At 39.8% G+C, this 17,615-nt stretch overlaps 1 protein-coding gene across 4 annotated transcripts in view; it reads right to left on the minus strand.

The window, feature by feature from the left end:
* Positions 1-17,615, minus strand: part of Ulk2 (unc-51 like autophagy activating kinase 2) — an 85,867-nt gene that overhangs the window by 24,739 nt on the left and 43,513 nt on the right. For 3 of the 4 annotated variants that reach the window (XM_021175563.2, XM_021175564.2, XM_029483194.1), the window contains 7 exons: positions 15,432-15,492; positions 11,040-11,177; positions 6,562-6,707; positions 4,426-4,506; positions 2,832-3,118; positions 2,380-2,570; positions 1,993-2,096 (listed from right to left, as the gene is read on the minus strand). In XM_021175563.2, the coding sequence (XP_021031222.1) occupies positions 1,993-2,096; positions 2,380-2,570; positions 2,832-3,118; positions 4,426-4,506; positions 6,562-6,707; positions 11,040-11,177; positions 15,432-15,492 (1,008 nt within the window). The remainder of the gene's footprint in view (positions 1-1,992; positions 2,097-2,379; positions 2,571-2,831; positions 3,119-4,425; positions 4,507-6,561; positions 6,708-11,039; positions 11,178-15,431; positions 15,493-17,615) is intronic. The other variant, XM_029483193.1, reaches the window with a different exon arrangement.

A 17,615-nucleotide genomic window follows, 5' to 3' on the forward strand; every position in this document is an offset into this window, starting at 1 on the left:
TATATGCCCCAGTACAGGGGAAGGCCAGGGCCAAAAAGTGGGAATGGGTGGGTAGGGGAGTGTGGGGGGAGAGTATGGGGGACCTTTGGGATAGCATTGGAAATGTAAATGAGGAAAATACCTAATAAAAAATATTAAAAAAAAAGAAAATTTTGCAAAAAAAAAAAAATCCACAGAAGCAACTAAAAACAACCAAAAATGGTAAATCAGAAGATAGAGCAATCAACTGCTAATATAAATTACCTTTTTAAAACTCAGTTGCTTGTAAAAAATATTTTTACTATTCTTAATTATGTGTATATCTGTGTGTGCACATACTACAAGTGCCCCAGAAGGCCAGATGACAGCTTGAAGCTAGAGTTAGAGGTGACTGTGATGCCTTAAGAGGGGGTGATAGCTAACCACCTGCAAGTCCCATTCCAGAAGGCCTAACATACTCTTCTAGTCTCTGTAGGCACCAGGCAAAGTGACACACATATATACATGCAAGAAAACACTCATGTACATTAAAAAAATCTAAAAGAATACATCACATCATATCTAGAGTAACAGTGATAGTACTAAGAAATGAAAATTGATACTTAAGAGGGGTAATTTTTTATATCCTTACTAAAATTAAGTTAATGTAAATTTGAACTTGATTGTAATGATATATTATAAGCCCTAAGACATTTATTAAAACTAAACTAAGTTAAAGAAAAAAAAGAGAAATAGCTGGTTGATAATGGGCAGGTGGATTTCTGAGTTTGAGCCCAACCTGGTCTACAGAGTGAGTTCCAAGATGATCAGAGCTACATAGAGAAGCCTTGTCTTTGAAAGAAAATATCAAAATGTGACTAGCGCACAAGAAAGCAGTAAAGAAGGATCAAGGGTTGGGTGTGGTGGCACACTTGCAATCCCAGAACTTTGGAAGCAGAGGCAGGAGAATAACCACAAGTTTGAGGCCAGCCTGGCCTATCTAGTAAGTTTCAGGCCAGGCAGGGTTGCATAGTGATATTCTGTCTCAAAAAAATTAATTGCAATTTTATGCATGTGCACAGGATGTGCTCTAGTGCCAAAGGCAGCCCTAGGTTAAAGGGGAAGGGAAAGGAGACAGTGTAAGACCTGCGCCCACTGCACTGCACAGACTTTATAGCAAGAACAGGATGAAGGGACATCAAATCCCATGGTTGCTAGGAGTTGTTCCTTTCCGATTAGAAAACAAATCCAATCAGGCAATTTGCTGGCCCAGGTGTGTTTTAGGATGCAATAAAGGCAATAGAGAACTGGGCACAGTGGCGCACACCTTTAATCCTAGTACATTCAGGAGGTAAAGGCAAGTGGATGTCTGTGAGTTCTGGCCAGCCTCTTCTACATAGTGAGTTAGAGGAACATCCAGGCCTATGTAGAGAGACCCTGTCTCAAACAAACAAAATTCAACAAAACATCAGAGAAAACAAGAAGGCTATAATAGATTGAAAAATTTAGGTACATCTAATACATAGGGATTCCTAGAATCCATTCCAGAAGATTCAATTGTAAACAAGACTGGGCTAGGGCATGGAATCTCTCTGGTGTTCATTGTTTGCTTTCGTTTTTGATAAATAGTTTAAATAATCTAGAATGAGTTGGTCAACAAATTTAAGCCCTGGAGAAAATCTGAGAGGTTTCAGTGGCCTCACTAACTGGATATTTCTGAGATTCAGCTGCTATAAAGGAAATGCTTGGGAATACTGTATTTAGGCTAATTGTGGCCAGGATGGTCCTACTGACAATAACATTTTGGTCACAAACTTTTCCAATCACAGACACTGTTCATCAAGATACTGAGTAAGGTCTGTTTTGACAGGCACTGAGGAGAAAGGGAAGATGACAGGGGTGAATGCTACAACTGTAAAAACATATGTGTGTTGTTTTAAGCCAGCCACCAAGCTTGCCATACTTTGTAATAAAGTAATAAACTATGCATATGCTAACAAATTACCTTTTGACAAACTAAGAAAGTTTTCTTACCTACATCCATTGGTCGTTCTGTGTTTAAACTCTCCGTGCTGCCCTGGTGTCCACCTAAAGGTGCCTTTACTTGTTGTTCTGATAACTTCCCAGTACTGACAGATCTGAAGAAAATAGTGATGTGAATAAGAAAAAGGTGCTTTTTTTTTTCCAGAAATTGATGAAAAATAATTCAGGGTATAAATAAACTTTTCTAACCAAAATGTATAGTTTATTCAAGAAACTCAGGAAGAGCTCTATGCAGTTACTGGAAATATCTGTATTTTTAAAAAAAATTCCAAATGTATATGGTACATATTATTAATCACATGGCATAAACCACCTACTAAACTAATGTGTCTTATTGCTTTACAAGAGAATACATTGATTTAGGGAATAGTCTCTTACCTGCCAAACACTGCCTTGCTCTGCTGCTGCTCAGATCGATGCCTCCCGCTTCCTTGTACTGAGAGGCAGTGGGAACACTCACGAGGGTCATTCCCATCTTTGGACTGGCTTTCAGCAGGCCCATGACGAGTAACCAAGGCTAACAGGTTAGAAGATGCTTGTGTTTTAGGGATTTTGAAAGGAGCTGTAGTCTAAAGAAACGTATAAGCTGGTTAATATGATGTACAAAATACAGTACACTGGTCATGAGTACAGACTGGGGACTTAGATGTTGATTCAAATACCAGCTTTTTATTTATAATCTGTATGACATTGTGCTGTTCTTTTAAGCTCTTTAAGGCTCAACTTCCTTTTCTGAACAGTAAATGTTCACTAAAATTGTAACTATTCTCACAATGAACCCTTTCAAAAAGCACCAGAGTTCACATGTATAACAGGCTTAAGAAACACACCTTAGTAGGAGAGCCAATGATTGTTGGTAAAGGAGTTTTAAAGAACCAGTCAGAATTCCGTGGAGAGGACCCCGTGTGCTTGGTGGGAGAGGTCCCGAGGCTGCCAGGCCGACTAGGCTGAGGTGAGTAACTATATCCAGCTCCAGCATGGGACGGACACACAGGGTCAGAGTGCTGCTTTCTGAGCTTCTGCTTGTTCTGATAGATATCGGTGAGGGTGGGTGCACTCTGCAGTCTAGCACCCAGTAAGAGTGACTGTGGTGACTGGGTCTGTGGCACTGGAGAACCTATTGACAAAAATGAAGGCAACATTAAAACTCACAAAGAAGTGCAGAGATAAAACAGGAAATGAAAAAGGCAACTGGTGTGCTTGTGTGTATCTGAGGACAGGCCAGTCTCTCAGGGAGTGCACTTGGAGGCCAGAGAACAACCTCAGGTGTTGGTTCTCATCTTCTACCTTGTTGGAAACATACACAGAAAGACAGGCAGGCAGTGCAAATACTGAGGAAGGTAGGCATCTCTTTTCCATGTAAATCGTGTTGTTGTCAAGCAAATGTCACTAGTATTTAAGTTCCACTAAGACATTCTCTTAAGTTTCTTGCAAACCAAACTATTACTAATAACATTAAGAACATGCAAGTGTTCCTAGTGTCTAAAGTATTCTCTTCTAAACAGCCACTGAAGCCAGGTTTGGTACGGTATACTTGTAATCTCATAGACAAGATCTTAAAGTAGGAAGATTTCAAATTCACAACCAGACTGAGGCTACACAGCAAGACCCAGTCTCAAACAAGCAAGCAAGCAAACAAATAAACAAAAGCCAATTGACTAACAAAACCTTAAAAACCTCCAACAATTACAGCAACGTAATTATCGATTACGTTCATAAATACCAATTGAAGAAAATAACAATTGAAGGCTGAGCATGGTAGCACATGCCTTTAATCCCAGCACACTGGAGGTAGAGACAGAAGGATCTCTGAGTTCAAGGCCAGCCTGGTCTAAATGAGAGTTCCAAGCCAGACTGGACTAAATGGAGAAACCCTGTTTAAACAAACACACACACACAATTGGAACTTTGCTATTAAACATTCCTGCTTGATCTCATTCTAAACCTGACATTATTAAGAATATTATTCTGCTTTTTAGAGAAATAAATGAATAAATAGAAAAGTAAAATTTGTGATAAATATCATGAACAGAAAAAGTTACTTAAATATTACTTTAAAGAAAATACAAAATTAAAGAGAACGAGTGAGTTTTTTTTCAATAATATGAACTTTCTCTAATTATTAAACTCTTTACATGTCCATATGTCTACACAGTAGAATTTGACTTATACAAGTATGATTTACATGTTCCTTTCCAGGAATATGCATTATCTAATACAACAATAAACACACATGCACATACAGACTTGTCTCATGTATCCCAGGCTGGCTGCTAACTTTACTATGTCACTGAGGATGACCTTGAACTTCTAGTCCTCTAGAGCTCTGGGATTACAGGCATGGTTTTATGGGGTGCTGAGGACTTTTGATAAGACTAGAAAAATATAACTCAAATTCACTAATAATAAAATATGTTTTCATACCCGAGGAGTGCCTACTCCTGGCTTCATGGCCCTGAGGATGTCCACAGCAGCACTGACTAAACTGTTCAGGAATGGTACCAACTAGGAATGGAACAAAATAAAAAAAATTACTTAAAACCAATAAAGGACAGAAATGGGCAACACACACACACGAGTTGCTCAGTCTGTAATAGTTTACACAATTCTCATTAGCAAAGATTTGATATATCTAAATGAATGTGTTAGGCGCCAGGAAGGCTGAGATTTAAAAAGTATTATATAACTAAACCCAAATCAATGCCCAACAGTAGGTATATAAAGCAGAAGTACCAGAGTTTGAATAAATCGGGTTTGTGGGGTTGCAGGACCCAGCTGACTGATAGGCCAGCTGTAGTCTTTATATATCACGTTTGTGCTGAGGTCGGGTTCCTGTGGGCTGCTACCAACCAATGACAAATCTATGCCTGTTGAAAAGGTCAAGGAATTCATTTGAAAACTCAGTGCCGAGGCTATACTTGTAGTCTAGATAAAACTTTTTAGACCTTGTTATAGTCTGAGACTCTTTCCTAATGTTTCCTTCCTCTCCAAGGTATGAGATCTACACCTTGGTCTAAAGCCTTCCGTTTCCTCTTCACCCTTCTTCCGTTGGCCTTTACAGGTAGTTCCCCAAATAATCTCCTACATATACAATACCTTCTTTATATCCACATCCCTATGAACATACACTGCCATAAGCAAGAAAGTTTCAGAGTGTTTACACATACAGAAGACAGGTCTACAATAGGAAAGGGCTCTGCCCACGTAGTAAAGCAATGGGCCCTTTCAGCTTTAAGAATAAGGTCTGGATCTTGTCTTTGTGAGCCATAGCATGCTCCAGTGGCTCCTGTAGGAGTGAAGGGAAGCCAAGATTTGGTTTGAAGATTTTCTTTTTTTTTTTTTTTTAGCTAAAAACAGGCTCTTTAAATTTTCTTTTATGTAGTATATAAATGTGGATGCCTAAAACTGACTGACACTGTCTTCTCCCGCCCTTATTTCTTTTTCTGAAACAGGCGGCTGGCCAAGCAGCCCCTGGTGTCCACTCACTCTGCCTTCCCCCAGTGCTGTTACAGATGCATGCTGCTGTTACATGGATTTTACAGATCCCAATTTACATATTCATGCTTAAATGGAAAGCACTTTACCCACTGAGATAACTTCTCAGTCCCTAAACTTTTAAAAACACAGGATCAGAGATCTCTGACTACAGATGAGGCCTTTCTGTAACGTCTCCAAACTGTCTTAGTACTTTTGAGAAGGAGATGCTACAGACCTGGGTACTTTGGCCTCCCTTATATATACTCTGACTTCAGAATTATATTTTTCAGTTTCACTTAAAATGAAGTTCATTTTTCAGTTTGCTGTGGTTTCCAGTACTTTGTTTTAGGCTTTCTTTTCTTTTTTTCTTTCTTTCTTTTCTCTCTCTTTCTTTCTTTCTTTCTTTCTTTCTTTCTTTCTTTCTTTCTTTCTTTCTTTCTTTTAAAGATTTTGTTTATTTTATATATGTGAGTACACTGTCGCTATCTTCAGACACACCAGAAGAGGGCACTGGATCCCATTACAGATGGGTGTAAGCCACCATGTGGTTGCTGGGAATTGAACTCAGGACCTCTGGAAGAGCAATCAGTGCTCTTAACCGCTGAGCCATCTCTCCAGCCCACATTCTTATATTTCTAACAGTCATCATAAAGATTGGACATTTTTTGTGCTTTTTTCTTCTGTGTGTTTCTTGATTATTCTTCCTCCATAGTCTTTGAGACACAGTCTCTCAATCAAATGGAGAAGTCACCAGTTTGCTAGGGGGAAGCAGGTAGGAATCTCCTTTTTTTTTGCCTTTTAGGGCTAGAATTACAGGTAGGTCACCAAACCCATTCAGCATTTTTGTGGGTTCTGACAAATCTGAACTCCAGTCTTCATGCTTCCCTGACAAGCAACTGCTGAGCCACCCTGCAGGTTCAAATACAGAGATTTTTATGGTGAAGTTGGGAGAAGGATACAGCACAACAGATAATGTTCTACAATCTGCTTAAAAGCACTATTTCATTATCTTGAGAATGTACTTTATCAGATTTGTTACAGGGAAGAAACAGGTTTTAATTGACTGCATTCATTTCTCCTCACCCAAAGGGGATGGTGAGTAAGGCCTGGAAGAGCCAGTAGAGAGTCTTCGTCCTCCTGTCTGCACTGTGTCTCCTGGTACAGGGGAGCAGGACCCAACCCGGAGGAAGCCCATGGGGCTGGTGTTAGACCTTCGTACTGCTGCAGATCTGAAAAGACAGAGAATCACTTCCTATCTCACAGGACCTGGGGCAGAACTTTATTTCTGATATTTTTTTTCCTGATAACTCCTAACAGCATTCCATGTGGAACACACATAATGGTTATAAGAAGCAAAAATGAAAAATGTAAAATGAGCCAGCTGTGGTGATACATGCCTTTAAGTCTAGAATTTGGAGGCAGATAGAATGAGTTCCAGGTCATCCTGGTCTACATAGTGAGTTCCAGGACTACAAAATGAGATCTGGTCTCAGAAAACAAAAACAAAACAACAACAACAAAAAAACAAAAAGGTAATTAAAAAAAAGAAGGGGGAGGAAGGTGAGGAGGAGGAGAAGAAAGAAGAAGGTGAGAAGGAAGAAGAGGAGGAGGGGGAGAAGAGGAGAAAGAGGAAGAGGAGGAAGAGGAAAAGGAGGAGGGGAGGAAGAAGAAGAGGAAGAGAAAGAGGAGGAGGAAGAGGAGGAAGTTTCCTCTCTTTTCTTCTTCTACCCAATCCTCCGCGCTTCTCCTATCTTATTATGAAGGTTACCACTACTCTTAGTTACTGGTGATCCTTTCAGAGCTCACTAATACCCTGAATGCATACCAACACTACTGTTAGCTTTTAACCTCTGAGTGACACATGGCATACTAATCACTGTTAGTCTAGACTCAGGTCTAGTTTCTTTTATACTCTGAAAAACAATTTGGCTTCCAGAGAGTTTTAGTTAACTTATCTCTTGTTATTTGCTATATGTAAACAAAGTTTTTAAGTTAAAAACTAATATATTAAATTTAACCTAAGATTATAAGAGATAAATATATTTTTCAAGAAAGTAAATAAAAGGGAAGCTTAGTATTTTATACTTCTGAAAATCTCTAATGCCTTGCTTAATAGAAGACATTTGAATTTTTATTATTATTCTGGCAATCAAGTTGTTATATATTATTTCATTTTGGGTAAAGTATATGAAGAAGACTCAAACTTACACAGATATGTCCTAGAAAAGCAAAAATATTTTGGTAGGTTTTTCAGGTAACTGATACTTTCCTTTGATACCACCAAGTAGTGGTTTCTAAAGAGTTGGACACAGTCAGAAACTATCCATGAATATTGTACTTTGTTACATTACAGTTCATTCTTCTGAAAAATATCAGGACTTTGAATAAATCTTTAATTTGTGCAGAATTTTTAACACATTTTGGACAATACTGATTAACTGAATTATGCAGATAATCCAAACACTGACACATTAACCAATATCAAAAGCCCACATGTATATAAAAATGTCCCTGTATGTGGATAGAGAGATGGCTCAATATTTAAGGGCAGTTTTTGTTCTTGCAGAAAACAGGAGCTTGAGTTCAAGCACCCACAGGTTAGCTCACAACCGTCTATAACTCCAGTTCTAGAGAACCTGGCACCTTCACTCTCTTCTGATCGCCAACAACATCTAGGCACATAAGTGGTACACAAACATACATGCAGGCAAAACATTCATACACATAAAACAAATCCAAAAAATTGTCACTATCAGTCAAACAGAAATACGGGAGGAAAAACTAACAATACCTGTCAGCATTACAGTGGTGAGTATGTTTTCCAGAGGTCTGGTTTGTTTGAAAACTCATTATTGGTATTTATCCTCATTATTTTCTTCCAAGTAGAAAAACTTAGTTCATTTCTGACAAAATGGCTGCTCTATTCCCATACCATAGTTTGTCATTCTTTAAAATAAAGAGTGCTCAGTGAAAAGGGGGCTAGTTTAGCTGGCGACCCAATCATGCAATGCTTTTCCTATGGCAACTATTTAATATATTACAAACATGCTTCATTAGCATCTGGGTAGCATATCTCCCTAGGGTTGGGATTTTCAAAGGATAGCTTTTGCTGCTTTGATGAGGACATTCCTTTGTATGTGGTGGTAAATAAAGACCACAAAGACAGTACACTTGCAGGTTATTACCTCGATTCATGTTAAGACACAAGCAGTTTTCCTCATTCTTGCTTTCTTCACCATCAATGCACATATCAACACAATGAGAAAAGCAAACCATGTCCCAGTCTTATTCTCAAAGTTTTGACCTATGGGCTCTATGAACAGACCCAATAGTCACAATTTTCATTTTCATTTTTATACTATACTTTGGAAACTCTCTGTGTCAAACTTAGCTTTGTTACTCATTTGAATAGAAGTTGTATAACTTGTTTGTTTGTGGGGGTTTTTTGTTTGTATTTTTGTTTTTTTTTTTTTTTCGAGACAGGGTTTCTCTATATAGCCCTGGCTGTCCTGGAACTCACTTTGTAGACCAGGCTGTCCTCGAACTCAGAAATCTGCCTGCCTCTGCCTCCCAAGTGCTGGGATTAAAGGCGTGTGCCACCACTTCCCAGCTTGTTTGTTTTTGAGGCATGGTTTCTCTGTGTGGCCTTGGTTGTGCTAGAACTTGCTCTGTAGATGAGGGAGGCCTTGAACTCACAGAAATCTGCCTGCCTCAGCCTCCCTGGGGTTAAAGGTGTGCACTACCACCACCTAGCTTCCATAACTTTCATTGTCATAGATGGACTATAATAAATTAGTATGGAAACACTTGGCTTATTTATCACCTTTTGGTACAACAATAAGCTACGCCGTGTGCAAAGATTGTGTATGAGGAATATGTATCTGATTATGTATACATAGATTAAGAGCAAGTTAGCTGGGCAGTGGTGGTGCACGCCTTTAATCCCAGCACTCGGGAGGCAGAGGCAGGCGGATTTATGAGTTCGAGGCCAGCCTGGTTTACAGAGTGAGTTCCAGGACAGCCAGGGCTATACAGAGAAACCCTGTCTCGAAAAACTATAAAAACAAAAACAGAAAACAAAAAGAGCAAGTTGCCAGAATTGAAGGACTAGTTCCTTACTTCATGCTACTGGAGTTCACTGAGATTTAGGCCTCTATGGGATACAGTGATTTCCATTCTGCCAGAGTCCTGAATACATTCACTCTGATGCTCTGAGGAGGTTGGCTTCCATCCTTTTTGTTTTCTAGAAATTTAGTGAAGTCTGTCACCACTGACCATCTTTTTATTTTGTTCATGGAATTTTTTCTTTACGATCACCTTCAGACGTTTCAGATGTAGAATAAGTACACAACACATTTTAAAAAACCCTGCTGAAAGGCTGGGCGTGGTGGCGCATGCCTTTGATCCCAGCACTTGGGAGGCAGAGGCAGGTGGATTTATGAGTTCGAGGCCAGCCTGGTCTACAGAGTGAGTTCCAGGACAGCCAGGGCTACACAGAGAAACCCTGTCTCGAAAAAAACCAAAAAAAAAAAAAAAAAACCTGCTGAAGCTGAAAGCCTTCTTCCCTTCTGATTTTGTCTGCAATGTAGCCCAGAGTTGCCTTAAATTGTCAACCTTCCTGCATTAGTCTTTAAAGTGGTTGGATTATGATCATGAGCCGCCACAGTAGAAATGTTATTTATCAAACTAGCTCATCTTTCTCCACCCCCCCCCCCCAGGATCTTACTCTCTCAAACTATCTCACTGGCTAGACTGGAGCTTGCTATGTAGACCAGGTTAATCTTGGACTCAAAAGATCTGTTTGCTTCTTTATGTGGGGAATGAAAGGTACCTGCCACCAGGACTGGCTGGTTTTGTTGTTGTTTTGAGACAAGAGCTCCTGCAGTTTAGGAGGGCCTCAAATTCTCTATGTAGTTAAGGATAGCTTTGAATTTCTGATCCTCTTGCTTGTACCTCCCAAGGGCTAGGATTACAGGAATGTGCCATCTTGCCTAGGTTTTTTCCTCTTTTTTCTTTCTTTTCTTTTTTTCTTTTTTAAAGATTTATTTATTTATTTAACGTATGTGAGTACACCATTGCTCTCTTTAGACACACCAGAAGAGGGCATCGGATTCCATTACAGATGGTTGTGAGCCCCCATGTTGTTGCTGGGAATTGAACTCAGGACCTCTGGAAGAGCAGTCAGTGCTCTTAACTGCTGAGCCATCTCTCCAGCCCCTTAGTTATTTTTTCAACTAAAAAAAAAAAAAAAAAAAAGTTCCTCTGCAAGGACAGGAAAAGTTTATATTTCATGACATGATTTTAAGTACTCACATTCTGCCATTCAGTACTATACAAGTACACCACAGAGTATACAGTGTCTGCAACTGAACGAAGGGCTTTGTGTCTGGTAGGCAAGCATACATAACTAAGCTACATCTGCAGCCCAAGTTCTTCCTCAGCAATTATATTTCTAGACAAACACATGTGTGTGATATTCATCACAATCTTTTGAGTATCAATAATAATAACAACAACAAAAACCAATTAGACAAATAAAAAGAAGGAAGGCACTGGCTTACCTTGGAGAACCATGTGGGTTTGTGCCAGAGCTGGCAGTGGATATAAGATTCTGTTCTATGCGCTGATAATTCCTTACTTGAGTAGGAACTGGAATTGGGGCGGTTTCGCTGTGAGGTGACACAGTAGGTTGACACTGCCTATCACCATAATTTAAGAAAGGAACAATAGTCAGACTAATTTTCTTTCAGTTGATCTGCTAGTGATATTTAGAGAAAATTCCAGAAAGGCACATGATCACTTTTAAATGTGAATAAGAAATCATCCTGTTTTTATTTAAAAAAAAAAAAATGTAACCCAAACTCAAACCTGTCAAGAACTCTCCTGGCAGTCATACACACACTGAGGACTAAAACTGTGTCAAAGCTGGGCAGGGTGGTAGACGCCTTTGACCCCCAGCACCTAGGAGGCAGGGGCAGATGGATCTCTGAGTCCCAGGCGAGGAACAGAGAAAAATAAATCCTGTCTCGAAAAAAGCGTACATGCACGCGCACATGAACACACACACACACACACACTCACACGAGCGAAGCAGAAGAGGAGGAGGAAAAGGAGAGAGGAAGAAGAAAAAGTGCATCAATAATCTAAAAAAAAAAAAAGCTCCTCTACACTGAGGAAAAGCTCACCATTTGGTGAAATGGTTTCATCTGCTTACATTCTGTTATTCACTACTATACAAGAAAGAAGTCTATGCCAAGTCAAGAACAGGACATCCAAAATCAAAGATGACTGGAATGTTTACAAAAGTCATAAATGAAGTAAGCATTCCCAAGTAACTCTCACAAACTGCAACTTGAAAATATATTCTGCAACTCCTAAGCACACAGCTGGCAGGATGCCCGCATTTAAGGATAAGGTGAATGACTTTTGCAGTCAGCTGTTTGCTGCTCACTGCTGTAGTCTGCAAATTCTGAAGCTCCAGCAAAACTCTTGACAAGTAACTGCATCCAGCATCTTATTCAGTCCTCAGGAGGTGTGGGAAGGAGGAAGACAGGTCTTCTGCCTGTACAGACCTCAGTGCCATGTTTACTTCCCACACTTGAAATACAGGAAGAGATGGCACTCACTTAGGACATGAGTCACACCACAGAGCATGATTTGTAGAGTTTGGGGGCAGGGGTAGGTAGGTGCCTCTTATGTACTACCCCCACTGTTTACTACATTTCTAATAATTTAAGATTGTTATATTAAGAAAGCTTTTTAAAGCTGGGTGGTGATGGTGCACAGCTTTAAACCCAGCACTCGGGAGGCAGAGGCAGGCAGATCACTGCATTTGAGGCCACCCTGGTCTACAGAGGGAGTTCCGGGACAGCCAGGGATAGAGAAACCCTGTCTTGAAAAACAAAAACAGCAACAACAAAAAAACAAAAAAAAAAACAAAAAAAAAAAAATGAAAGAAAGAAAAAAAAGAAAGGAGGGAAGGAAGCAAGCAGGCTGACTAGCTTTTTATATTTTCTGCATACATTCAAGTTTTGCTTACATACTTTTCATTACTGAACAATGCATGCATATACACAAATAAATAACTTTTTAAAAAAATTTAAATGTTTAGGAAAGACTTCCTGGTTTTCTTTTTGTTTTTTTGAGATGTATTTTATTTGTATGAGTACACTGTAGCTTTATTCAGACACACCAGAAGAGGGCATCTGGTTGTGACCTCTGTAAGAGCAGTCAGTGTTAACTGCTGAGCCACCTCACCAGTCCCTCCTCCCTCTTTTTTAAGAGGAGTGTTGTGGGTGGTCCTGGCGCTGTTTGTATTTTCATGTTAATCACGCACTCAGAAGACTTCCTGTGAACCCTCCCCTAGTGAGTAAAGGGACCAATCACTGGGCGAATAGGTTGGATGGATGGAGAGAGGAAGCAGGAGACAGATAGGGGCTTTTGGACCGGGACAGCCAGAGGACAAGATGAAGCTACTAGTTAGTGTCTCCCAGTTTAGACAGCAAATCCATCAGAGGGTTTAGATTTAATATGGCTTACAAGATTATGATTCAGTTGCTGTGCCCAGAGATTGAGTTACCATTGTTCTGAACTGAGTTTGTGTGGTGTTTTCCTTCCAGAGAGAAAGGTATGCTGGCAAAGCGTGGGTTTGCCTGATGTGCACCCCAAAAGACTGTGGGAGTTTTGAAGCATGGGGCTGGCATGGTAGTGACCTGCCAGTGGAAAGTTAGTGAGCTGGGTGGAGAGATCTCTGAGTTCTGAGTTAGAGTCTCCACGAGATGAGAACAGGCCAGCCATTGTCCGCTAGTGCCTTGCTGGCAATAGTGTGGATTCTTTTTTATAATTTCCCACAACAGAGGAGATTGCTGCCTATAGAACCTTTCTATGTTAGAAGGAAAACTTTTTTTTTAGGTTGCAATTGAAAGACAGGAGAGCCTTTGGAGATCAGTTAGTAAGACTGGCTTGTAAACTGAGAAGATATTAGGCAGTAATATGAAGCCATAAAAGCAAAGGTAGGCCTGGTGTGTTGGCACACACCTTTAATCCTAGCACTAGGAGACAGAGGTGGGAGGATCTACATGAGTTTGAGGCCAGCCTGGTCTACAAATCAAGTTCCAAGGCAGCCAGAGCTAAACAGAGAGACCCTGCCTCAAAAAGAGAGGGGGAGTCTCTAAAGGTATAGGTATCATGTGGACAAATACACAATTCTGAATTACTATACTCGATTTATTTATTTATTTATAAATAATAATTATTTATTTATTTTATGTATATGAGTACACTGTTGCTGTCTTCAGACATACCAGAAGAGGGCATCGGATCCCATTACAGGTGGTTGTGAGCCACCATGTGGTTGCCAGGAAATTGAACTCAGGACTTCTGGAAGAGCGATCAGTGCTCTTTACCACTGAGCCCCAGTCCTAGATTTATTTTTTTAAGGATTTATTTATTTATTTAATGTATATGAGTACACCATTGTTCTCTTCAGACACACCAGAAGAGGGCCTCAGATCCTATTACAGATGATTATGAGCCACTATGTGGTTGCTGGGAATTGAATTCAGGATCTCTGGAAGAGCAGTCGGTGCTCTTAACCACTGAGCCATCTCTCAACCCTATACTATATTTATAAATCAAATTTTAATTGTTTTTCAGAATCTAGTTGACAAAAGCACATGATTTATAAAACCAATGTCAATGGGCACGCAATATATAAATAACTGTATACTCCCAGGAAGTGGAGGAAATTGGGTTGCAACATCCATCACTCTACTGAGTGCCAGGGTTAACCAAGCTACAGAACAATGAGAATATATTCAAGCCTCTCACTATAAGCTTCAAAGTACTTAAGAGGATCAATTTTATGTATTTGTTATTATAATGAAAATTTGTTTTAATGGGTTTAGGAACACAGGCCTGTAATCCTAGCTACTTAGGAAGCTGAGGCAAGATTTGCAGTTTAAGGTCTGCCTGGGCTACAGACTGAGCTGTAAGCTAGCCTGGGTAACTTACAAACTATCTTTAAAACGAAAACCAAAAAATGAGCTGGGTATATAGCATATCATTGGCAGGGCTCTAGATTTAATTGCTAGCACTGCAAATACATACATAAACACATAAAAGTATTAATTGTTTTCTTTTAAGAAAGAAATTGTAGGGGGTTGGTGAGATGGCTCAGTGACTGCCCTTCCAAAGGTCCTGAGTTCAAATCCCCAGTAACCACATGGTGGCTCACAACCATCTGTAATGAGATCTGACACCTTCTTCTGGAGTGTCTGAAGACAGCTACAGTGTACTTACATATAATAATAAATAAATCTAAAGAAAGAAAGAAAGAAAGAAAGAAAGAAAGAAAGAAAGAAAGAAAGAAAGAAAGAAAGAAAGACAGAAAGAGAAAGAAAGAAAGAAATTGTAAGCTTTTCCTGGTAGTACAAGCCTGCTCAAGAGACTAAGACAGGAGAACTACAAGTTAAAAGTTAGCTTGGGTTTCAGTGAGTTCAAGGCCAGCCTAGGTAACTTAGCAAAATGCTATCTCAAAATGAAAAACAAATTGTAATGGCTGGGCATACAGTTCAATAGAAGTGCTTATGTATTATGTCTGAACAAATGAACAACAAGCCCAAAACCAAAAGCCCCCCAAATAATATGTATGTGTGTTATATACATGAATGCATACATGTGTAAATTGTGAAACAAAAATTAAATCAAGAATAAAAGGTTAAATAAAGCCACTCAAATAACAAAATATCAAAAATCTTTTTAAAATTAGAACCTCCCGTCACCCTGCCTCCCTCCACCCTTCTAGGTGCTAAGATTACAATGGCGGCACAGGCCTCACCTCTGTGGTCCTGCAGTGGGACCTACAGCTCTGTGCACGCTAGGAAAGCACTCTGCCAGCTCAATATGTCCCCAGACCCAAGGCAAAAGCTCTGTGGTAAACTATGGAAACATACCCTCCACACATAAAGAATTCATTTGAAGCACGTCTGGCCGTAGTCCCCATTGGCATGTCATCTGAGGAGAAAGAACAAACAATCACATTATATCACACACTTTAAAGAATGGAAATATCTTCCAGCAAGATGGTTTAGAAACAATCTGAATACAACAAGATGGGTGGTTGTTTGTTTTAGTTTCTTGAGATAAGGTCTCTCTACATCTGACTGTCTTGGAAGTCTCTAGGTAGACCAGACCGGCCTCAAGCTCATAAGTATCTGCGGACCTCTGCTTCATGAGTGCTAGGGCTAAAGATGTGAGCTACCATGTCTGTCTAATGACTGTGCTTCAATTTCTATAAGAAGCACATGAACACAGAAACTGCACCTAGCTAGAAACAGAAGCTGCAACTTTGGACCCATCCATTCCCTCCAAGCAAACCTACAACCTTGTCTGTTTGCTTGTAAATAGGAGCTCACTTTGTGGACCAAGTTGGCTTCAATTTACAGAGATTCACATGTTTGCCTCCCAACTTCAGGGATTAAAGGAATGTATCGCCACAGGTGGCTGCCTGGACTCATCTTTCTTCTTTCTGGCGTTAGACAAATCCACCATTCAGTAATAAGAACTTATTTCTCTTAGCTGAACCAAACTGCAGACTGGGGAAAGACCCTCTGGTCTCAGGGTTTGTAGGCAGTGGCTGGGCATTGCCCAGCATAGCCCATAGTAGTTGTTTGTTTGTTTGTTTGTGTTTTTTGTTTTGAGTTAAGGTTCCATATGTGCTCCTAAGTCTATGTATTTCTTCACTATTTACCATGTACAAAGGTTATGATCTTTTTATCAGGCTCCTTTCTATAGACCACTGAGAAGGGTTGGTACTGTGTCCAATATCATTTTGCTTGAGTGATCTACGATTTCCTTTCCTTTCCCAATCTTGTATAATTGTATGTGTGCACATGTGTGTATGTGTGTGTGATAATTTTGTATGTTGCATGTGTTTTGTTGTTGAATTGTGTCTCACTATGTTGCCCAGACTTGGAAATCACAGAGTCAAGGATCCTTCCCCAATCATGGTTTGCCCCACCTTTCCTTCCAACGGGACTCAGGACTTCAGGTGTACTACACCATGCTGAGCTTGCTTTTACAGTTTTAGCTTTATAGAGACAGATTCTCTCAATGACTTAGTGACTTTTACCACATAATTTTGCACAAAATATATAAACTGGTTATAAAACAATGTGTAGCTCAACAGAATGTTAGGTGCCCATCCTCTTGTACAGTGTCTCTGCCAGCTTGTGAAAAGCTTGCCGACCAAGACAGTGCTCTGCTGAAACAGCAGCAGACAGCACAGGCGTCCTTCATCTTCTCCCCCATCTCTGTATATGCAGCTGCACACAGTTCAGAACTCAGGATGTTGTCATTGTTATACTTCCTATATCAACGATTCTATGCCATTCTACATGATGTTAAATAACAGCTGCCAAATAATGTATTTGTAAAATAAACCACTTAAATAACCTATCCTCAAAAAGAAAAGGAGAGTTACAAAACTCCTGTGAATGATCCTGAAACTGAGTGCTGCATTTATTTGGCACAGCTCAGGTCCCGCTCTCACAAACATATATCCTAGAAGTCAAAGAATCTGATATACTAGTGTCAGATAGTGCTTTGAGGACAAAGGAAACTAAATGAAGGTCACGAACAAAGTTCAGTGGAGCAAGACAGGAAGGAGTCTACTTTATAGACACAATAAACTGGGGTGAAAATAAAGGAAATGGAAGTAGAGGCAGGAATGTACACTTGAAGCTAAACAGACATGTTGCTCAGTGAGTAACGACATCCACTGCTCTTCCAGAAACACAAGCTTGTTCCCACCCCCATTTCAGGTGGCATACAATGACCTGCCTGTCACAGCAGCTCCAGGGGATCCCAACCTAGGCTCCTCAGGACTCCTCAGGCTCTGCAGTCATGTACACAACCTTCCCCCATCTACATACACAAATAACTAAAAATAAAATCTATATGCAATTATAAAACAAAATTATATTAAAACAAATAAGAAATAACCCCCAGAAACCCAAAGTAATATGAAGCAAGGAACTTAGCTACATATCAACTTGGTAACTTAACTTAATCACAGAGTAGGAAGTTATTTCAAGTGACTTTAGGCCTTTATATACCTAAATACAAAAAACAAAAAA

This window comes from Mus caroli, chromosome 11 (assembly GCF_900094665.2).
Source record: "Mus caroli chromosome 11, CAROLI_EIJ_v1.1, whole genome shotgun sequence".
NCBI lineage: Eukaryota > Metazoa > Chordata > Mammalia > Rodentia > Muridae > Mus > Mus caroli.